A 24,718-nucleotide genomic window follows, 5' to 3' on the forward strand; every position below is an offset into this window, starting at 1 on the left:
AAATAATATCCACTAGTATAAATATAAATTAAAAAATGATTGTATATATAAGAAATATAAACATGCTTTAGTAAAAATATAAATATAATATATATTAATATTAATGTGAATATAATTATAACATATTAATATTCTTAGTATTCATATTAGTATTAATATATTTAAAAATATTTCAAATATATAGTTTTTTGGGAAAAAGAGTAAAAATATTATTAATCAAGAAAACTATGTGAAAAAATTATTAAATGCTATAGATATGTTAATATTAAAGCTAAGTTACACAACAAATAGATAGAAACAAGTTAATCATCAACTGGCGCGATGCAGTTCCTGTGCTCTCTTCCGCATGTTAGGGTTTCGACCAACGCCCTTGCTTCGACCTCGATTGGTGCCTCCTCCAGGGTCTTGTCTTATAGGGATTTGGGCTTTGTTGAGTGTGGAGACAATGGATCTACTCGTGTTGCCTCCATCCCTGTCGGCAAGAACAATATTCACAGAGGGGAAACAAATTTTGCATCTCTTTTTAAGGTGAAATCACAGTCTGGGAAGCAGATCTTTGGTAAGGGTTTTAAGGCTAAATAGTTGTTTGGAGTGAATGAGAGATTCACATCTGCAGGGAGCCTCAACGTGGGAGGATCCAATGTATCAATGTTGTCCCTCTCTCGGGAAGATTAGGCTCTTGAGAGGCCAGTGGTGAACTTTGATGCAGAGATATTTGAAGAGGTGAAGGAGAACAAATAGTATTTTGCAGAATTGGGGTTGATTGGGCGGTTTCAAGGGTTTTGGCCAAGCTTGGCTGATTTAAACAAATGGATTACTGAATGTTGGAAACCCATATTGATAGGTGATGTCCAGATTTACCCTAGTGCTCGGGGTTTTTTTGTAGTGGTCTTTTACAACGTGCAGGACAAGAAGAAAGTTCTCTGTGACCAACTGTGGAGCTGGAAAGAAAAGCACATGCTAGTTCTGAAACCCTAGTATCCTACTTGTAACCCTAATACTGAGTCTTTTGATAAAACCTAGTATGGGTGAGGCTTCCTAATTTGCCTCTACAGTTATGGTTCGAAGCTTGTTTTAAAGCTATAGGTAATACTTTAGGGAAGGCTTTGGGAGTGGATCAGGGTTCTTTGGATTATTTCCATACTACTAATGCACGCAATCTAGTTGACATGGATTTCTCCAAAGCACCTCCTGCTAAGTTGTCTTTAAAGCCTGCAAAGGGGTCATGCGTGCAGATAGTAGATTTTGAAAACATTCCTTTTAGATGCAGAAGGTGTTTCCAAATTGGTCATTTGGCAGTTAATTGTGCCAAGAAAAAATCAAAGGATGTGGCCACCTGGTGGAAGGCAGTCTCCCCCCACCATTATGTAGTGGAAAAGAATGACAGCATTCAAGTGGGGGAGATCATGAAGGATTCTGGAAAACTATTGAGGATAAGGATTCTGGAAAATCTTTTAAGGATAAGCTAATCCAGGATGCAACAAAGTTAGCTGCTGTTAAACCTAGGGAAAAAAATTGAGCAAGGCATCTAAGGTTTCGAGGGAATCAGAGCCTACATTCAAAAATAATGAACTGGTGGGTTGTGGACTGACTGAGAGAAGTTGGATTGATGACACATCTCGTGAGACGAAAGGAAATGTGGCTTCCTCTTGCGAATTTGTTAGGGCACCTTAGGATGTAATTGAGAATGAGGATGGGTGGATAGAGGTTCTTGGGAAGAAGAACAAGCGAACAATGAAGGGGGATTCACTTATTCAATCAATTTGCCCCCTCGTCTCATGTGGAGTTAGTGGATGACTTGGGTATGACCTATGAATGGGTCTTTGAGTTTTGGAAATTTGTAACTTGGGGAGGTGGCTCTCGGGTTGTAGGTCCAACTGGTTCGGGCTAGGATTAAATCTCGAAAATATTTAAATAAAATACAAATCTTAGCTACGGCCCCTTATCGATAAAAAAAAATTAAAGCTAAGTTACCAGTTCTAGTATTGGTTAGGGTTCATAGATTTGGTTCACGAGTTTGGTCAAAAATTTTTTGGGGGTTGGGTTCGTTCATAAAAAAAACACATAAAAATTAAAAATCTAAGGCTTGTCTTTAATAAATAATGAATAAATATAATAAAATAAAAAATATTTTATATCCATTAATATAAATAGTAATATGATTATAAAGAAATATAAAGATACATTAATATAAAAATAAAAATATAATATATATTAATATTAATTTTATATTAATAAAATTGTTTAGTGGCTTTGCCACTTTTATCAAAAATTAAAAAAAAAAAATGTGAAAATAATTATAACCTATTTTAATATTCTTAGTATTCATAGGAGTATTGATGTATTTAAAAATAAATTATATATATATATATATATATATTTTTTTTGGGGGGGGGGGGGTGTAAAATTATTATTAACTAGTTGCACTCATTTTGGGTAGATTCCAAATTGCAATAACCATCAAAACAGTCCAAATATGGGAAATCCACTGAGAATACTTGCAATACCAAAATATTAGTTTACTAGCAATAAAATACTTTCTTTTGTCTAGTCTCCAATCGCTAAACCATTTTATCATTTTGATTTAGTTGAAATATGTGATGGATCTTGTGCTGATCTAGCCCATTTTGGTCTACAATATTCTAATTGGTAGTTCGCTTTGAAGCCCATTTTGCAAGGCAATTGGCTACTTTGTTCCATTCTCTAGGAATGTGAATAAAAGAAATGATCTCAAAATTAGAAGAAACCAAGATAATTTGCCTAACCACTTGAGCAAGCTGCCATGAAGCCTCCTCCGAATTCTTTTTATTTAACAAAGAGACCAAAATTATATAATCCATTTCATAGGTAGTCTCTGACCAACTTAGCTCTCTAGCCTTTTCCACAACCTTTAGAATTGCCCAAGCCTCTATCAAATTATTGGAATTCACCCCTAAAAAAGAAGAAAAGAAGAATTCAATAGATCCATTGTAGTTGCATCAATTCCACCAATCCTTGTAGGACCAGGATTTCCATCGGCTGATCCGTTTGTGTTAATCTTCAAAAAATTGCCAGGAGACCATCTTCCAGACTTTCACTTTCTTAGAGGAGAGCCCACTAAGGCATGGCCTTGGGAAGTGTTGTGACCATTTCACACATCGCCCCATTGCAAATGGGGACCCCTGCTTTTTGCTTTCTAGGGTTTGTTTTTTAGGTCTTTTAGGGTTTTGTCTGTTAGCCTTTAACTTTCGAGTGTCGCCAAGGGGATCACCTGGATAGCAGGTTCTGCTTGAGTGAGGTCAAGTTGATGAGTGATGAAGTCTGGAATGTCCTGATCCTGAAATTTGGCTAAGTCTGGAATGTCCTGATCCTAAAATTTGGCTAAGTCTGGAATGTCCTGATCCTGAAATTTGCCTAAGTCTGGAATGTCCTGATCCTGAAATTTGACCAAGTCTGGAAAACTGAAAATCCTCCAAAAAGGAGGTCTGAAACCACTCTCAAACATCCTGAAAGTATATATGGAATATAACTTAAAGTATAAGAAACTTATACTTAAATGTTATATTCCATAAAATGATCCTGACGGAGAGTCTAAAATGTCAAATTTCGCTCATGACCCTTCCAAAGGGTTCAAAGCGAATTTCGCTCTTGACCCTCCTAAAGGGTCCAGAGCGAAATTCTCCATATGACATTCTAGTTTGACCCAAACTTAGAACCAACTCGTTCCTAGGCATCTTTGAGGGCAAAACACTTGTTTGGATGGAGAAATGTGAAAATGAAGTTAGGATTTTGGCCAAGATTAGGAATTTCGCTCCTGACCCTTCCGAAGGGTCCAGAGCGAAAATCCTTATACACCTCAATCTATCACTTATCAAGACCAAGTTCCTAGTTTCCAAGGCATGTGTGGAGGTGTTTTTGAATGTTCTTGCCTTGAGAGGGAGTTGGATGATTTCAAAGATCAAGATTTTGCTTAAAAAGTGATTTTCGCTCCTGACCCTTCCAAAGGGTCCAGAGCGAAAATCAACCTAGGACTCATTTCTTGCCTTATTTGGTCAAATTGAAAAGTCTAAGGCATGTTGAAAGAGAAAATGGGCATATTGAAATCTTTAGGGACGTTTGAAGGAGTTAAGGAATGAGTGTTTTAGCCAAGGAAGGAAATTTCGCTCCTGACCCTTCCAAAGGGTCCAGAGCGAAATTCCTTGCAAGCCTATATTGTTAACCTTGCTTGAGCTTAAAACCTTGTTCCTAGGGCGAAGAAAGATGAGAATTTACCTTGCAATAAAGATTGGGTTTGAAAGAATGATGATTTTGGTCTAAAAAGGGAAAACCGCTCTTGACCCTTCCAGATGGTCCAGGGCGAAATTGAGCAAAATCTATCTTTTCCCTTAGTTTCAGGCCAAATCTAGTGTGGATCATGATTAAAGAAGGCCTTAGGAATGACTCCAAATTGCCAATGATTATCAAGATTGAAGGAATTGAGCCCAAATGAGAAAAATCGCTCCTGACCCTTCCAGAGGGTCCAGGGCGAAAATTCTTCAAACATCTATTTTCCCTTGCGAAATCAAGTGAAACTTGGGTTGAACGTGAAAGGAGAAGTGTTTTTTAGCCTTGAAGGTGAATTGAAGTTGAAAGGATGGAGGAACATGCTCAAAACTTGAAAATCGCTCCTGACCCTTCCAAAGGGTCCAGAGTGAAAAACACTAAAACCATCCTTTTCTCCAAATTTTGGGCAAGGCCAAGCTTAGACATGGGTGTAAAATGACATTTGAATTGCCTTGAAGTTGGGTTGGATTGCTAAGGATGCAAGTTTTGATGCCAAGAGGAAAATTTGCTCCTGACCCTTCCAGAGGGTCCAGGGCGAAATTTCCAAATCCTCCTATTTTCCTTGCATTTCAAGATGAGATTTTGGTTTTCATGACTTGAAGGGGAGTAAGGCAAGATGTTTTATGCCATGGAAGTGATTTGAAGATGAAAGGATTGAAAAATAGGCCTAAAACCTAAAAATCGCTCTTGACCCTTCTAGAGGGTCCAGGGCGAAAATCTCAAAATCCCCTATTTTGCCTTGCAGGAACGAACCAAGCTTGGATGGAGTGAAAGAAGAAGACCTTTGCCTAGCCTTGAGGGGTGGATTCAAGACAAAATGATGAAGAAGTAAGCTCAAGCAAGAAAAATCGCTCCTGACCCTTCCAGAGGGCCCAAGGCAAAATTCACATGTTCCCCTAATTTCCTCATGAAAAATGATATAAAATTGAAATGCAAGACTTTGATTAGGTCAAAGCACACATGAACTCACCTTCCAGGAGATTTTGGAGCCAAGAAATGAGGTATTCAAGACCTAATTTGAAAAATCGCTCCTGACCCTTCCAAAGGGTCCAGGGCGAAGTCATCAGGAGCTTTCATTAAGCCTCAATTAAACTTCCATATTCCCAAATTTTTACCAAATTTGCTAAAATTAAAACATTTGGGGAGGTTAAATTAAGTTCGCATAATTTGAGGCCTTTGTAATTGAATTAATTAATTTTCAAGCCTTAAAATAAATGTAAAAATCCACCCTTAAAGCTTTGAAATTAATTCAAAAAATGAAAAAATTAAGTTGAGCACTCAATATTTGTTATTTGCCTTTATTTGCCAAGTTGGCCATCCTTCAAAAGGGGGTTTTATTTCATTTTATTTCCTTTTTGTCAAGTCGGCCTCAACAAGAATTAGGGTGAGCGCCCTATATAAGGAAGGAGTATTGTTTCAAAATTCAAATCATTCATTCATTCCTTCTAAGTGCGAAATTGAGGAGCAATTTGAGGAGTGAAATCCAGCAGATTGGAGGCGAAATTTTGGTAAGTGTTGGAGGCTAAAGAAGGAGAAGCTCTTTTGGAGGCTAATGGAGGCATAATTCATCCAAAGGAAGACCACAATTCAACCCTTGTCCAGCAAAATCCGGTCTTCTTTCATCATTTTCCAAGGTTTCATAGTTAGGCTTTCAAAGGAGAAGGTATGAAGAATCATTTTGAAGTTCTTATTCAAGATTTATTTTTGATTTCATTGCCATTAATTTGAAAAACTAGAATTTTGGATTTATCTTGTCATTTTCAAATTAATATCTTAAGTTATACCCTTGAAAGGTCTTGAATCCTATGCTATAAGATATTATACTCAAAGACTAATTTTAATCCTTTGTGTAGGCATTAAATGGCGACCCCAAAGCTGGAGGATCAACTACTTGGTAGACTCTCATCAAAGAAGATCAAGCCAGGACAAGGACGACCTCCTCCAGTCCAGCATCGACAAGGACGACCTCCTCCAGTCCAGCATCAACAAGGACGACCTTCTCCAGTCCAGCATCATTAAGGACAACCTCCTCCAATCCAGTTTCATTAAGGATGACCTTCTCCATCTATCTTCCAGTCTAGCATTTGAAGGAAAGCATCACCAAATTGAGCATCAACCAAGTGTTAGACGAGGTGGCATTCTAGTCATCACTCCTCCAGTCGGATTGGTCCACCTCAACATGTCCAGATTCAATGTACCTGACTCATGGGAGATGGCACAAACTTCGATGTACCTACCCTAGCTATCCATTGGTTGAATAATCCAGAGAAGACATGTGTCCAATTAATACAATTATTTCATTGGTCAGAATTGAGTTTGTTGTAACAAACCCTAATTAGGGTTTTCATTGTAGAATCTTGGCCATTGATCTCAAATTGATCTTAGCCATTGAATTGTATTAAGGGCACTATATAAGCCCCGACTCTTCATTTGTAAAGGCTAATAGAAGGTAGTTAAGGAATAGTTAGTCATTAATAGTTAGAAGGTGAATAGTCAGTTGATAGAATAGCAATTAGAGTAGAATAGGAGGACAAGGCAAGAAATTGTTGCCATTGATTGTAAATAAACTCCATTTTTATTGAAGTAATGGTGAAGTGTGTCGTTTCTTGCAATATGCATGGTTTCTTGTCGAATCTTCAATTCTAGATGGTAGATGATTAGATTGAATGAAGAAAATCGTTGAATGCACCTGTGTGAAATCCGTCTAATCCAAACCACTAGCCTCTTGCTGATGGTAAGTGCGCCTTGCATGGTCAACTAGAATAAAATGAGCTTAATCTTAAGTCGTTACACATCTATTGTTTCATGAATTATCTTGAATGGTGATCAGTGTTTGATGGTGTACGATTTGAACATATTGGAAGCACCCCTTAGAAAATCGCATTGAGCTGGTGTTGAATTGTTCAAGCCTGATGGTGAGACCCAACCCAGTAGGACTCCACCTAGTCATTCATCCATCTTCTCGCATTCTAGGTAGTAGAGTAGACTTCCTGAACCTTGCATCTTTTGCCATTTGTTTGTCTTCCAGTTAGTAAATAGGACTCGTGATTCCAGCAAATCGGACGTTTAGGTCGTCAAGTGTAAGTCCCCTTGTGATTCTGGCAAAATCACATCATACCACAGAGAGCTTATCCACACGTAGAGATCCTACATACAAAGAACCTTGAAGTCTTCCCGATTGATCCTTTCGCGACATCTTCAGCATTCGGAGACTTTATTCAAGAGATGATAAGGTACCCTTTAGGTATTTTATTCTGTGTTTGGCTGTGTACAAAATACACATCAACAGGAAGGAACCATGAGGACCTAGATCTAAGAGTTGGGCAACCTTACACTCCAATAGAGATAAAGGTGCCTCAATAACGAGTTTGGCTTCAATAGTTTCTTTAACCATGCTTTTGATTTTATTCCATACCTGTAGCACAAGACTCTGGCAACTTTGAAAAATACGCTAATTACACTCCAGCCAAATCTGCCAAAGATTAAAGTAAGGGGTAGTATCCTACGCAGACACTACAAAAGATGTAGAAATAGGAGGGAGAGCCAAGATTTCTCACAATTCAAGGAGAGGAGAAGCTAAAACTCTTGATTTTTTCCAAACATTCCATTAAAGATTCCAAATTTCAATAGCAAAGGGGCATTGGAAAAATATGTGATTAGTTGACTCCTCACTTCTATTACAAAGAACACATATAGGAGGCGCTTGGAATCCTCTTTTCCTAATATTCTCCCAAGTTAGGCATTTATTTTGGAATAAAAGCCAAATGAGCATGTCGCACACTTAGGCCAGCTAACTCTATTCCAAATCTTCTTCCACCAAAGGTAGAGAGTTCCTACTGTTTTGAAATTGTAAAAATTGATATCCAAGAGATACAAAATAAGAACCTTTAGTGATAAAGCCTCATGATAAAACGTCCGACTTCTCCAAAGAACAACATGGACGATTAGAGAGGATGGAGGCCAACAATGTTTGATCTTCAAAAGATCCTCCCCTTGGCCAAATTTGGGGGTCACACCACTGATAAACCATTCACCTCCCAACAGTTTTAGAGCACTTGAAATTTGCAACTGTCAACCAACCAACTTCTAGAAAAACCTTACTCAAGGGTTGAAGTAAGGGACGAGGAAATATGGAGAATGTGGTTGTCCCAAGAATCTATCCAAAAGAGAGTATTATTGACCTTATTAATCATCCAAATAAGCTCTCTCTTAATTAATGAAGCACCATTTTGGATTGTAGTGCAAGTCATAGAGCCCTTCGCGGTCATCTCCATCCGAGGAATGTTCCAATCTTCAACACCACCCAAATATTTGTAATTGAGAATTCTTGCTCATGGCAAATGAGGATTTTTGCACATCTCCAAATAATTTAGCAGCAATGGCCTGACTCTTCAACTCAGTAGTCCTACGATCAATCCTCCCATTCTCTTAAGGTTTACAAACTTGATCCTATCTAACCAAGAATAAATTAAATATATTAATAATTATATATCTTAAATAAAAATATTTATACTTCTAAATTGCCCAGGCAGGCTTCTTCTAATGATTAGAGGATGGGTTCTCCATGACATTGATCGCACAATTCACTCCCAATGTCTCTTTCGTTAGTAGGGTGGTGGCATCAGTTGGAGCTGTTGAATTTTAACACTTTCAGATTAATCTAAACTCAGAAAATCAGACTTTAATTATTAACTAAATTGATATGTGAACAAATAATAACAAGGAAGGGAACAAAATAAGAACAAGACACGGTTACCCTGGGAAAACCTCCTAGGAGGAAAAACCCAGCCTGAAAAGATCCTCAGATCTGATTATGAATTATATTCATATGAAGGTTACAACACTTATCTCATTTACTTGAAGGTGATTGCATTTAGGACTGATAGTGTCTTCCACAAGACTGCACTTTCACAAGCATCAAGTAGTCACATCTGCACCTTTAACCCTTCCAACAGTAATCAGGTTCAAACCCTAGGTCTGTAATATGTGAAGTCTGCTCATGGACTGCAACTTCAGTTTGCTCTGCTCCAACCTCAGTTCGCTTTTCACATGAATGAATTTCACACTTTCACTAGTAGATGTAGTTTGCTGATGTAACAGAAGTATTTCGCTGTAATGGCAGATATAGCATTCCTCCTTTAACTCGCATTTAGCAGAACCATATATTTCGCATAGGATAAGATGAAAGATGAATGTATGTTATTGAGGTGAGAAGTGTCTTTATTTATATGATGCATTGACCTTGTATGTCGGCTTGTGTTTATGTCGGCTTATCCTTTTAATTTATATTCTTTTCCCTTTAATCTGAAATGCATTCTATATAGGGTTGGCCCTATTTTAATTTATATTCTTTTCCCTTTAATCTGAAATGCATTCTATATAGGGTTGGCCCTATTTTGTTTGCCACGTAACTTTCATGTGGCATGGAGTAGCGTGGGGTTTTATGATGTGTCGTTAGGTATAGGGCCCAGCCCTATACGTTGGAGAAGGGGCTGGCCCCTTAGGCGGATTCCAATGTTGCCCAAGGCAATTGGAATCCGCCATCCCTAATTACAATCAACAGGAGCTGGAAGGGGATTTCATCCACATCTTATACACACATTGTAATTGCACTATAATTCTAACTATGTTGGGTTTAGTGGCTCGAGTTTGGGGCAACTATTCGTTTTTTTGTGCATGCGCATCCAATCTTTCCTCAACATTTTAATTTCGAATTGCGCCAATCAATAAGTTGAGCCCATAGACCAGCACCTATAAAAGCTATTGAGGCATAAACAACCCTAATGAATTGTTTAGGTTTTCAAATTTTTGTGATTTTTGTATTGTATGGATTGAAATCGACGAACCCTTTGACATAGTGAAGAAAAAATGTCAAAATTTGTTGCATGTTTTCCCAGGTTTGTCTGTGATGAACCCACAGGTCAAATAATGAGCCTTGGCTGCACCCACAAAGGACCGGATCCAAACTCCGAACCTTGGGTTCTCAAGGGGGTGGATCGGTAACTTACTATTGAAGCTATTAAATACTATACATATTAAAAATTAAAATATCGATAGTTATTAAATTATGTTATTAAGAGATAGTATTACTTTAAAATGCAGATACGAGGTTGTCTATTATTATTTTAATACTATTGATAGTTGTTATTAATATATAACTAATTCATGTATCGCAAATTGTGATGAGGGTGGAATAATGCTTATTATTATTGATAGTATTTAAAGTAATATTTATTGACCAGCACATATTATTTTAGGTTTATTATTATAATTTATTATAACACATGAAGTTAGCTTTTTGTTTCTATCTTTATGAACAGATTCACAAAATGTGTCATTTTCTATTTCCTTTTCCCTCCACATTTTAGGGTTAGTATTATAATTTATTATAACACATGAAGTTAGCTTTTTGTTTCTATCTTTATGAATAGATTCACAAATTTGTCATTTTCTATTTCCTTTTCTCTCCACAAAGTAGTGTGTAAAACAAATGAAAGGAAGGAAACCTTGATGTTTAGGGTTTTATGCACCCAGTAAGTCAACAAAAAATATCTTGAATTCAATGGCAAGGTTCGGAATCATGACAAGATCTGTCTGGAAGCATCAAATAACTGTCTGATCCGTGCGGGCTTGTAAGCGATTTGGCAGAATTGTTTCATCTTGAGAAATGACCAACCCTGGTTGAATCCCAGGGGATTCCAGTACAAATCCTATTCCAGGACATTTCATAACCAGAATCAGCATGATTTCTTGCTGATTTGGCAACAAAGATTTTTTTCATCACATCATTATTTTCTTGATCCATTTTTCCTGCATTGTTGTCATCAAGCTGTATTATGATGCTTTGCAAGGAATACACAGTCTGCAAGGTATATACAGTGCTCTGCACTTACTCTTCAATAAGCCTTTCTGCAAAGGCAGGGTAGTAGCTACTGGTGATGCTACTGCCCTCAGAAATTGGGGAATCAGTGAGTGCAGAAGCAGTCTGAATCCATGATTTCTCCAACAGGACCGTTCATATCCTAATTAGCTTTATTTTGGTGCTAAGCTATAATCTGCTGCTGGCTTCTTTCCATGCATGTAGCTATTGCTTGCAATGTATTAAGAATAACCTCAGTAGAACTGCTGCTATTACTAGGTGCATGCCGGCCAGTTTCACCCATCTCAGAAGTGCCATGTGAGACACTAACTTTTGATTGAAAACTCACAAATTAAGGAAATGGTAGAAAATGTGCCTCAAAAGGGGAAAAAGGTCATACAAATTGCTCTCCTAGGTGGAGCCCCCCCAAGACATGAAAGAAAACAATGGTGGCCACAGCTTCTCATATATTGTTAGGACAATGCATTTGTATAAGCTAGTTAGGAATTTATGGAAGATGACTGGGTTATAAGGACTCCTAAATTCAGGTAATTTGCATTAATGGTTACGATCAAAGAAAATTGGGTTTTCCCAAGGAGGCCCTCAAAAGATTGCCTCTCTTTTAGCATCCTCTCACTTGCTCCTAATTTGGTGAACTCGAATGTGGCTGCATGCAATCACACAATCCTTGGGAAATATGGAAATGCACTTAATTGCTAGTAGCCTAAACACTACCATGGCCAAAATACAACTCTCTCAAGCAAGTTTTAGTACTATCTTTAAAAATTCATTCTTGCCTCCAGAAGGGAAGACTCTCCTTAATGCATACCCCAATAGGTGCATTTTAGTAGAAGACAAGTACATGAATTGGTAAGAGGTAACTGAATGTGTTCAATGTGAGAAGATGAAGGTGAACTATTTCAAGTCCCTCTACGAATCTTCATTTTCATTGTTTTATCCAATATGATGTGTTCAACAATGGCCAAACCTGGCACATGTACACAGTTCTATGATGATGAGTTCAACAGTGGTTGAAATGTTTAATAATGAGCGGATCATTATTCATCTTTCATAAAATTAAGTAATCTCGAAGTGATTTGCATTGTAAAATTCACTTGAAAATTATTAGGTTAGCATTTTGTAAAAAATAAAATAAAATTTCCAGACACTCTATCAGCTTGCTTGCTCTGTGAAAATCTTTCTATTCATGAGAGTGGGTAGCTTTCCTCATCCCCTCATGTATTTTCTATGGATTGGAACTTCATTTCATTTTATGGTGAACAAATTTTTTGAATAAAAATTGAGATCAATCTTTGCTTGTAAAAAGATGTTTTGTTTTTATAGTTTTCTTCGTGGTTTCTACAAATTGGTTTAGAGCTGATCTAGCCGTCCCACCATTGCCACCGCCACCGGTGCTCGATCGGAGACTTAGAGACGTCTCGGCCGCTCTAAGGAGTGTTGGAGATGTCTGGGCATCTCCAAGATTCCTTGGGAGACTCCCAGGTGTCTCTCGAGGGGCGGGGAGATGTGCAGGAGTCTCCTGTCTGAACACATCAAAAAGCAATTGAAATTTTTATTTTTTTAAATTTTGAGCAATTTTTGGGGGTTGGGTGGTAACCCTGTGGGCCCCATCCCTTCCCCCAATGCAATACAAAACCACTAAAACTACTGATTTCATTCACATTTCTAATTCTGATTTTTTCTTACCAGCTAGCTGAAGAGGAGAAAAAACTTAGAAAAGACTAATGCAATTAGCATTCAAGAAATATTTGTATTTCAAATTTTGCTATTTTATAATTTTACTAATTTCCTATAGTTTCATTTGAGATGTAATTTTTATATTGTTATACATCTTTTCACAACTAGTTTTTCAAGTACTATAAGTATATGTATAAGTTTATAACTATATCAGCACCACCACCCTGCCACGATGCTACTGCCGTCCCCCCACTGCCCCCCTGCTATACCCAAACTTAGGCCCTTTGTCCCCCGTCCCTGAAACCCGTTCCCGCGTCCCCCCATCCCTAACGGCCGTAGAACACTGATTTTTAGGGCTTTTATTGTAGTTCTAGACTTGTGGAATTTTATGCTTTGAATTTTTTTTTTCAGTTTTTTGAGTCTTTAACTATCAGAAACGGAAAACTAGAAGAATGGTCTGCAAGAACAATCTACTTCCACAAAGATCTAGATTGTTCACCATGAAACCATCCGTTGCAGACATTCTTACAATGTTTTCTCTGTTTCTGCTTTACACTATCCTTTTGTTTGCTATTTACAGCATCTTGAATCTCATGTTCACTTGTTCAAGAGTAAACATCCAATTTTTTGGTGGAAAACTTAATATTTGCTTTATAAAATTCTATGTTGCCTTTAGATAAGTATCTTTATGATGTTTTAGAGAATCTTGATTGAACTTCATTTCTCTTAAATGACGTTATAATTCTCATGATCTTTTTTAATAGAAATCCAGTCTAAAGTTACAGATTAAATTCAACACAAATATGTTTTCTATCTTAATGCTTTTAATATGTTTGTATAACTGGAGAAGGGCTTCAGAATCATATGGCCTCACCTTAGAAGTAGCCAACCTCCTGAATTCAGCACTGGGTTGAACTTTGTACTCTAGTTTGCTGTGAAATGGATTCCAATCTGAGCTAGTCTGATGAAATCTTTGCATTTCTATTTGAGTTGTTTATAAATTACTAGTGTTGTTGCATTGTTTTCTGAGTTGTCGGTCCACTACTTGTGGAAACATCTTGGTTTTGTTTTACATTAGTTTTGAGATATTATCTGCAAGATACCAGTGAATAAATATTATGAATAATAAATTCTGCAAAATGTGATAAACATGCTAAGATATATATCAAAATGATATGAGCTTGGAAATTGTTTGTATTGTGCAGGAGCATGGTTCAAGAAAACATCGTGGAATTGGTTTTATTACTTTTGAAAGCTCAGGTAAGGAGGTGTTTCTAAATTCTCTGGAACTATTGATTTTTGATGTTTGATAGTTTCAACTAGGAATTTTTCGCCATAAATTGCTGATTTTGGAGGGGTTTTTATTTGAAAGATTCTTGTGGCTGAAGAATTGGTAAAAAATACAATAGGTTTGAGATTACATTTTTGACCTTAACTTGATTCATAGCAGAGTTGATGTACTTCCCCAATCTGAGGTCCTAGCAATCCTAGCAAATTTGTAAACATGCACAGCAAACCTTGCTGTGCATTTTAAAATTTCTTTGCTAGTAAAACAAGCAATCAACTCTTATGATTTCTATATGATCAGATGAAACAATCAATTCAAGTTACTGTTGTTATATTATAAACAACCATTCTGTTCATAAAGAGTGGTTGGATTAAGGTTCCACTTTAAAAAAGGTTAACCGCGGTATAAATTGCTAGTGTAGAAGTGTAGGTTCATTTTGGTTCATACATAGATATGTTGGCTTGGGTTCCAGCAAGTTTAGTAACTTTTATAAGTGTTCCTGACACAATAAAGCTTGCCAATTGAATGATTGCATATCACATAGATATGTACACAAAAAATAAATCTGAATAATTATAAAATTACAATGTGACAGAGATTTCAATAACTAGAATAAACATGAATGAAATGTAGCTATGCTTTTTTGGGATTCATCTCATTAAGATGTTAGTTGGTGTCATCGTAGTAATCCCTATCATCCTTGTTCCATATAGCCCTTAGATACTAATTACGTGCTACTTACTAATGATCTCATTATCAATCTTCGTATTGAAATATTTTATTACTGTATGGCCATTTTTTGAGAAGTTTTGTAGCACTGCAGTTTGCAAGAAAACTGGTAAAAAAATGCTCCGTAAAATTGCAATTATTTTTTATCCTAAATTGAGAAATTGAACTTAAGAGTGTTTGAACCAGTATTGTCTCAGATAATCACATGACAAATTACTTCAATGTGGGTGTGCCCATTGGTGATAGATCATTTGTTAATGTAAAAAAGTCTTGCAAACATTATTACCACAAAGGGTGTGTCTCGAGAATAAAACTTCAGATGGACTTATTTTCCATATAGCTAATTTGATTGTGGATGCTTCCTTTCACCTATATCTTCTTTATCTTTCTTCAGAAATCCTTTACCAATTCACCATCCTGGGATGGTGTTGTGGATTTCATAGTGGTTTTATGTGCATAAAATTCCGTGCGAAGGTAATGTTTTAGTTCTATTTGGAAACCAATGAATTGTAAAAGTTAAATTCAAGTTGATGTCTACAAATGACAATGAAAATAGATTGCTGGAGCTCAAAAGTACATGGACTTATGGCAGAGAAGTGCCAGGGATGGAAAAGGGCTAGGTTTTGGGAAATAACTAAACATTTAAGGATTCTAATGTAACTATGAGGGGTAAATCTCAAAGCTGTTGAAGCTCAAAGCATATGATCCAATGACAGAGGTACAGGTTTGAGAAAGCTACTAAACATTATGATACGAGTGATAATCATTTAAATAAACAAACAGCACTAGTGGAAGATTATAATTCAAGCACAAGTTTATAGCATGCATGAAGTTGATCGAGATCAATACGAGAGCTGGATGTCAATGGATGACAAGAACGCTATCTAAAATTTTCCAGCATCTGTAATGGAGTTAGGGTAAAAAGATGTTACATATAATCATACACTTCGATGAAAGGGACAAAGCCGGATGTGATGATGTCTAGGGTTGACAGAGCTGGGCTGACAATTTGGAATTGAGTAGTAGTAAACCCCTCCCAGAACCTGTCCTACCACCTAAGGTCAATGATTGGGAATGATAACTAGTACTGTGTGCCTGTCTTTAAGACCTGATTTGTCCTTTAAAGAGAACTGAGGCCCTGAATGCTTAAGCAAAGCAGATCCACAATTAAGAGAGGGCTGAGATGCCTAAGTAGCCATACACAAATGGGAACTCCTCACCCACACACGCTTGTGTTAATCAGCAGGCAGATGATGTTAAACCCCTTGAATTTCTGAGTTGGGCTAAAAGAATGTAATCAACTAGTTAATCCTAGGGTTCTCCTGTAAATCCTATACCTGCGAGCGAGAATCTCTCTAAGAAAAAGAGACAGATACCTCAGATCAGGGGAGTGAAGCATGTGTATAGAGAACTTTCATGGTCTTTATTCCTCAAATTTCATTGCAGAGTGGACAATTGATGATGAAAAATCTCATTCTCCATGCCCTATAGAGAACAAAGGTGAATCAATTTTATCTAGCAAATATGACTTTGTCTCAATTCGCAGATGGTGAGACCAAAGAAGCATTAATCGTTTGGGGAATTAATCGGCAAAACAAAAGTATAAGATTTTTTGAAAAAATCAGATTTACAAAAAAATGTAAAAAATTGCAAAAAAACAATCAAAAACTACTTTGTTTTATATTTAAGGGCATTTCCATAGCATAGAGATATTGTAGACAAATAAAATAGACACTACAACAAATGAATTGCAGAAAACAGATTTTCAGTGTTTATATTCATATCGCTGATTAAATTGCATAAAACATACCACAACATAAATAATATCTAGATGGTGATAGATGTCAAAATGTCGATTACTATATAGTTTGCAACTTCATAGAAAGTCAACCTTTAAACTAAGTACAAAATTCAAAAAAATCAACTGTAGGCAATGACATGCTAGAGGGATGAAGCTCCTGGGTGAGTCTGTTTAAAAATTTAAAATCTGTAAATAAATAATAATAATAAATATTAAATAAATTCTGCAATATTATTTTATTACAGAATTTATTTTAAAAAAATAGACTACGAAATTTATTTAATATTTATTATTATTATTATTTATTTAGTTATTTCAAATCTGTAAATAAATAATAATAAGAATAAATATTAAATAAATTATATATAATGAAACTAATAAAGTTTATTGCAGATTTTATTTAATATTTATTATTATTACATATTTACAGAATTTCAATTATGTAAATAAATAAATAAAAAAAATAAAAATTCATGACAGAATATACCTTTAGCCTGTTCAACTTCCATAGCCTATTCCCACTCAGGTATACCTTTAGCCTCTGCATATGTCAGAGGCTCATAAACACTGTGAATGTTGGCCATGCGAGCAAAATTAATTGCATGCAGCTGTTTGCTCTGAAAAATAAATTGAATGAATGATTCAATAATCGGATGATGTATTCAACAATATACAAGCGTATATATAGAGATTACAAGACGACGTTCTAAATTAAGAACAAGTCGTTTAAAGTGAATACCAAAAAGCTAAATGCTAAATAAAGCTTAAAAGCTAATTAACTAAAAAGAAAAATCTAAATGCTAAATAAAGCTTAAAAGCTAATTAACTAAAAAGAAAAAGCTAAATGCTAAATAAAGCTTAAAAGCTAATTAACTAAAAAGCTAAATGACCATTAAACAAGGAACTAAATATAGGTGACTAAAATATAATTAAATATTTTAATACCCTCCCTTAATGGTCATTCTATCTACTAACTACCCTACATAAAACACTGCAGGTCTTTTGATCACAAATGAAAAGAACACTCTGCTGTGGTGGAGACCCTCCCTGGATCTGAAAAGTGTTAATGACCAAGAATACCAAAATCCATCCAACTTGACGTTGGGTAACCAAACTGAAACTTGAAACCATGATTTTGAGGAAAAATTGGCAAACCCTCCAAAACTGAAGATACAAATCATCATTTTTGTGGAAAAAAAATGGTAAAAACCCTTGAAACGATTTTTGTGGAAAAAATTGAACAAAACCCTGAAACTTTGCATGGCAAGACCCAAAACACCACGTGGTAAGACTCCAAACATCATGCGGTAAAACATTAGACATCATGCAGGAAAACACCAGACAACATCACGTGGTAAAATACCAGACATCACGTGGTAAAACAGCAAACCTCATGCGGCAAAATAGCAGACATCACGTGGTAAAACAACACAGCCTGATTTTTGAGGAAAAATCAAGCAAAACCCTCCCATGATTTTTTTGTGGCAAAAAAATTCTAAACCCTGCGAACAATTTTGGAGGAAAAAAAATGTGAAAACTCTGGGACCTGTAGGAAGAGGTCTGGCCTAAATCAATCTGATCAAGGCAACAATATTCAGATATCGTGAACATGCACTGTTTCCAGATGTTGTGGCAGTTGTTGAACTTTTGACTGTGTTCGAACATGACGTTGGTCAAAGATGCCATCACGAAAATGGAAGTTGAACGAAGTCAACCTAGTGAAAGTATGAGACAGAAGAATCTGATTCAAAAATCAGAATAAAAGCAGTTGGACAAAAAATCTGAAACCCTGGAGGAGAATTCTGACACGAATTCTAAGGCGCAAATTTCGAGGTTTGAAAGAAACCCAGAAATTAAAAAATTTCTGCAAACTTAAAACAGCATAAATGGTGCCCAATCCCAACGTCCACAGAAATAGCAGAAATTGTGAACTGTTTTTAAATTCCAAGGCAAATTTGCTGGCATAAAATTTGAGGTGCGGAAAACGAGGCACCCAGAAAAATTTGAGACCAACCCCAAAAAGGTCTCAAAAAACCCACCAAGAATTTAAAAACAGAATGCAGATCTGACAGCTCAAAAATTGAGGCACGAAAAACGATGCACCCAGAAAAATCTAACGACAACAAGACGACGTTATAAATTAAGAACAAGTCGTTTAAAGTGAACTACCAAAAAGCTAAACGCTAAATAAAGCTTTAAAGCTAATTAACTAAAAAGAAAAAGCTAAATGCTAAATAAAGCTTAAAAGCTAATTAACTAAAAAGAAAAAGCTAAATGCTAAATAAAGCTTAAAAGCTAATTAACTAAAAAGCTAAATGACCATTAAACAAGTAACTAAATATAGGTGACTAAAATATAATTAAATATTCTAATATGCTCTTGTTTCTAGACGATTTGCTCTCAATGAGCTCATCATCATGAAGATCACCAATAGTCTTGGTCTACCACTTAGTCTGGAGAGTAGAGGTACCATCATCTAAAACAGGTGGATCAACATCACTAGGAATGTCAATAACAAAGTCATTAGGATGTTGCTTAAGATTCTCCTGAGGAAAGTCGGGTGGTGCAACAACATGTCGGGAGACTCCACAACTTCAGAGTTAGAGTCTGCTAAATCCTTCCCATCAGCTTGACCTAAGGGAAGACGGACACCCAAATCCTTAGCCTTCAGAGGCTGATCCTCAGGGCTCAAAACAAGAGAAGAGAGCTGAAAAGGCCTTCGTTCTTCATCAAAGACAACATCTCAACTGAAAATGAGACGATTAGTGTCTACATCATCAACTGATAAGCTTTGTGATGATCACTGTACCTAGTGAACATGAGTTTCTAACTTTTAGAATCCACCTTTGTGCGCTTAGCATCCGGAATCCAAACATAAGCTATAGAGCCAAAGACTTTCAGGTGATTGATTTTGGGCTTCCTTCCAGACCAGGCTTCCTCTCGATTCTTCTTCTTTATGGGGTGTGTGGGAGACTGGTTCAGAAGATAGACAACATGCTTCTGCCCAAAATTTCTTTGGAACACATATATTCCAACGTAGATTGAGCCATCTCAGTTATTGTGTGGTTTCTCCGCTCAACAACACCGTTCAGCTGAGGGGTGTAAGGTGTGGTAAGCTGGCGCTTTATGCCATGATATGCACAAACATTGGAGAAATCAGAAGAATAAAATTCTCCCCTATTGTCTAACCTAAGAGTTATTATTTGTTGACCAAACTCTTTTTCTACTAAGGCCTTAAACTTCTGAAACATGCTAAACACCTCTGATTTTTGTTTAAGAAAAAACACCCATATTTGTGACTAAAATCATCAATAAATAATAGAAAATACCTGGACCCAGTAATTGAAGGAGTGTTCATTGGTCCACAAATATCAGCATGAACCAACTGTAATACCTTGGAAGCTCGCCAAGATTGGCCATTTTGAAAATGGAGTCTAATGTTGCTTTCCAGCCCGACAAGCTTTGCAAACTCCATGATTCGAGTTTGAATCTCTGATCAACAAGTCTATAAAGACCATGATCCTCAATACCCACAACAATTGTAGCACGAGTCTCCCAATTAACAATACTGCATTTGTGCAAACTGAATACCACATCCAATCAAGGAGAGTGTCTCATAATCTGACTCACACAAAGAAGGTTGAGTTCCATGCCTGGAACATAGTATACACTAAGGAAAATTAAATTACCAGATTGAATCTGCATGTTGCCCTTGTCGATAACAGTATACTCTTCCCCTCCAAATAACATTGAATCGGTGAAAGGCATGTATCTTGTGAATCAATCCCTTCGATGAGTGAAGTGTCCAAAAACACCTGAATCAATGTACCAGGCAGAGGACTTAATATGATCTGCAGGTCTTTTAGCCATAAAGGCTTAAAAGATAGATTCCTTCTTCTCAGAGTGCTTTGCAACAGGGCTTTCTGTTGAGACCCTCCCCGCTTCTTCTGTTCCGAAGCCAAGTGTTACCTACAGTCTTCTTCATGTGACCATACTTGTGGCAATAATTACATTGAATATTCTTTTTCTTGGAGCTGTCTTGGGATTGACCTGAGGCTTTCTGCTGAGAGGATTGAATTTTCCCTTTATCCTTAGTAATGGATTTAGTTGAGAGGACCTGTATTGTGGAGGACGAACTAGCACTGCTGTCGAACTGTTGTTTCTAGTGATTTTGTTGTAGAAGGTTGTTGCAAAGTTGTGAAAACTTCAAGTCAACATTAGTTGAGGTAATGTTGAGCGTCTCAATATAGTGCTCATAAGACTTTGGTAGACTTTTCAGAGTGATGACTACCATGTCTTCTTCCTTTATCTTCCGACGGATCGCCTCCAACTGATCATGGATGTCCTTGATGTTCGTGAGATGCTCTTGTAGAGACATCTTTTTAGGCCTCATTATGAGGAATAGCTGGTTTTTGAGAAAGAATGCACGATTCTTGTCTAATGTTTCATGGAGATCCTTTAGATGAGTCCAGATCTTTGTAGTTGTCTTGCTTGACGACACTTGAGGTGGCTGATCATCAATATTTGAAAGTTTGATAAGCATCACGGCTTCTCGGTTGTGCTCATCAAATTTGTCTTGGTCTTGTCCAGCTGTTGTAGGACTAGTTTTTGTACCTAGAACGAGTGCATCAAGGCAGCGATATTCAAAGATGGTCATCGTCTTCTGCTTCCAGCTGTTGCAGTTTCGACCATTGAATCGTTGACTGCCTTCCAACATAATGTTGGTCAAAGATGCCATCTTTCACGCTTTTCGAGGCACAACAAATCAGGTAAACATAAAAGGCTGAAAATTGGTGAAAAAACAGTCAAAATCTACTTTCATGAAACTCAAGGCATGGATCCCAATGCATAGATGGCCCAAAACAGAAAAAGTACCCTAAAAAAATTCAGCCACAGAGTTCGAGGCCCAAAACTCGAGGAGCAACATGGAACTCGAGGCAATAATTTGGAGTGTAGAAACCCTAGGTTGTCAAACCCTAGGTCAGATCTCAGAAAACTTGAATTCTCACAAAAAACAAGCTGTAGTTTCAAGACCACAACAACCCTAGATCATAGCAAAAGAAAACACAGAAAAAATAGAAATCCGTTGCCGAAGAAACAAGATTGCGGGTTGGAAACAACGTGCAAAATTATGATTTTTTGAAAATCGTGGACAAAAATGTGAATAGAATATGGAAGGAGAAGCAGATGTGGGCAAAAAAAGAAAAACCCGTAATTGGGCTGTTGTGAGAAACACAAAAATCGTGGGCAACAAAAAAACGGATGTTGTCGACAAAAAACACAATGTCATGTAGAAAAACATGACAAAAAAAATAGAGCGCAGGGTGTGAGCAGACAATTTGATGGTCTATCTTTTTCTACAGCGAAAGCCTTGTAAATTAGTTCTCTCTAAAAGAATAATCCATATTCTTGGCTAAATGGCTTGGATTTAATGCTAATTTAGGCTCTCTACCATTTCATTGCATTGCTTGATGAATATGACAATGCTATAGTTTTATTTTTTAAACAGTCTCATTAATAGAAGTGAAGAGGTAATGTTGTGTGTAGATCATCTTTGTCTTCATAACATTTTATCATTCCCTCAAGTTGTAGTACAAAAAACCTTGGCTGCATAAAAACATCAGCTTGATGTTTATATGTAACCCAATATTGTACCAAGATGTCCAATCGTTGTGACATCAAAATCTTGGTCATTGTGATTTTGTATGCTTATTTTGATGTTATGCATATTCATCCTACATGTGTTTTGTGTCTATCTTCTACTTGTAGTTTATATGAGTCAGTACTTTGACTAAATTTGGAGGTTTGGTTTAATAGCAAAGCTTTTGAATGTGACTTGGTTTCGTACCTAGAATATTTGAAAATGCATTAATCATGCCCATTTGACTCTACTTGTTATGAGAAATAGTCTCTTTTATCGATTGATTACATTATTATTTGAATGATGTATTCTTTGAAATTTCCTACTTGAAAATTTTCCGTAATAAAATGTTTTTTTTTAATCCTACTGGGATGCAAACATGTTTATTGTAGTTGTTTTGAGGTCTTACTAAGTTTTCAAAGTTTTTGGAGTTTTTTTTTTTTTTTGATCGGTAAATGTTGTATTTATATTAATATTGAAAAGCATTACAAAATATATGATGTATTAAGAGGGTTTGATCATCTGCCTTAGAGTTCAGCAGAATCCAAAAAACTATATCCCTTTTCCACTGGTTATTTGTCTATAAGCCACCCCAAGATTTACATGTTAACATATACATAGATATATACCAAGCATATATAGTCATCTTGCCAAAAACAATTATAACAAAAAGCCACCTGCACATTATCAACTATCAATCTGCTAGCACAATCTCTTTGCCTTTGCCACAAGAAGCCCCCCCTTGCTCATTTGCTGCTCTAGGCAGCTCTGCTTCCACGTGCTGCTCTAGGAGAAAGCCAATCCAAAGGGATTCACTTGTCTTCTTCTTCGCGCCCCTTGGTTTGCCTCGTTTGTGTTGTGAAGAGGAGGCACCATATGCAGAAGGGGACCGTTGATCATAAGGACCCCATTACTCTATTTCCCTCCTGAGTCTCCTAGCTTCCACCACCTTTAGATAGTCCTTCAACCCCGTCATTGTAATGTCCCCATTTGGGATTTGCCTTAATTTAGCCCTGAGACATCTTTAAAATTGATTACATTTCATTATAATATTTAATTTAAAATATTAAGAATAGTTTAGAAGATTGTACTTATCTTATAACTTTCACTGATTTGTATATTTCAGATATATGCCTTAATGTTATAAATTGTTACTGCATTACTGCTCAGCAGAGCCTACAGATTAGAATAATAGATTCTTCACGATGATAGTTCTCACACACTACTTAATCATCAAAGGCTTTAAATGACTAAAGTGTCCCGATATACTCCTTCACCCTTAAAGCGTCCATGAAATAACATTGGGGACGATGTACTGCATATGCATTGATGTCCCTTCTGTGTGGGCAGTCCAATTTTGTATTTCCTTCCACATACTTGGCAAGTCACCCAATATGATATGCTATGGAGTGTTGTATTCAATTCCCTTATTGTGTCCCCTTTGGAAATTCTGGTGACTCTTATTTAATACTCATTGAAGAGGCATGTGGTGAAAGGTTGCAACCCAAACCCAAATCACACCCCCTTCCAGTAATTAATCGATATTGTTGATTTAGTTGATTAATCACTGCTCTCCTTACATTGACTAATCGCTGCCTTAGTGATATAATTGCTATTATCAATGCTTCAAAATTAATGTTGTTTATGAACTGCGATAGTCTCTGTCTTTTAATAATCTTTAATTGCTGCCTCTTAAAAGATAACTTATCGGCTTCTGATTTACATCTATAGCGGTGATATTTGGTAATGTGTCGATACCTAGGTTGATGTGGCATCAAAGACAAATCAAAGACTGTATAATTTTTGGCTGGTCAATCATGAGGGAAGATATCCCAGCTGGCGATAAATATTGGTGTGAATACAACTTAGACAAATTCGGATCTTCATTAATTTTGTTCGCCTCCTTAACAAAGATAAATGGGGTTATTTGTTAATTGCTTCATATAGAGACAGTTCACCGTAATTCCTTTCATCGAATATGATATCATTTAGTGGCTCGATACTATGATTGCTATAGGTTGAATGCTGGATGATTACGTACTCTAATCATTAGTAGCATATCTTATTGATGTGGATCAACTTCATAATTGGTTGATCATCATGTTCGAAAGCTTGATGCACTCAGTATCTTGATCGCCATCTGCTTAAAGAATTACGAATCATTATAATTATGTTGCTTTATTACTAAAACTGTTCAATGTCTCCTGAATCGCTGATTTGTTATTTTCTTATAAACATCGCTCTACAATTCTTTATGCAGATGGCCACTAATATTTGATAATTTATATTATTATTTAATAAATATGAAATTAATATTAATATTTAATAAATAGAAATTTTATATTAAATCTTGTTTATTATTATTATTAAGATTTTATTTAGTTCATTCTATTCATTTAT

General features: G+C 36.4%; 1 protein-coding gene across 3 annotated transcripts in view; it reads left to right on the forward strand.

Moving 5' to 3' along the window:
- The window catches only part of LOC131039402 (uncharacterized), a 65,352-nt gene that overhangs the window by 27,681 nt on the left and 12,953 nt on the right, over positions 1-24,718 (forward strand). For all 3 annotated transcript variants that reach the window (XM_057972142.2, XM_057972143.2, XM_057972141.2), the window contains one exon: positions 14,065-14,119. In XM_057972142.2, coding sequence (XP_057828125.2) covers positions 14,065-14,119 — 55 coding nt within the window. The remainder of the gene's footprint in view (positions 1-14,064; positions 14,120-24,718) is intronic.

The sequence above is a fragment of the Cryptomeria japonica genome, chromosome 10 (genome assembly GCF_030272615.1).
Source record: "Cryptomeria japonica chromosome 10, Sugi_1.0, whole genome shotgun sequence".
Lineage (NCBI taxonomy): Eukaryota > Viridiplantae > Streptophyta > Pinopsida > Cupressales > Cupressaceae > Cryptomeria > Cryptomeria japonica.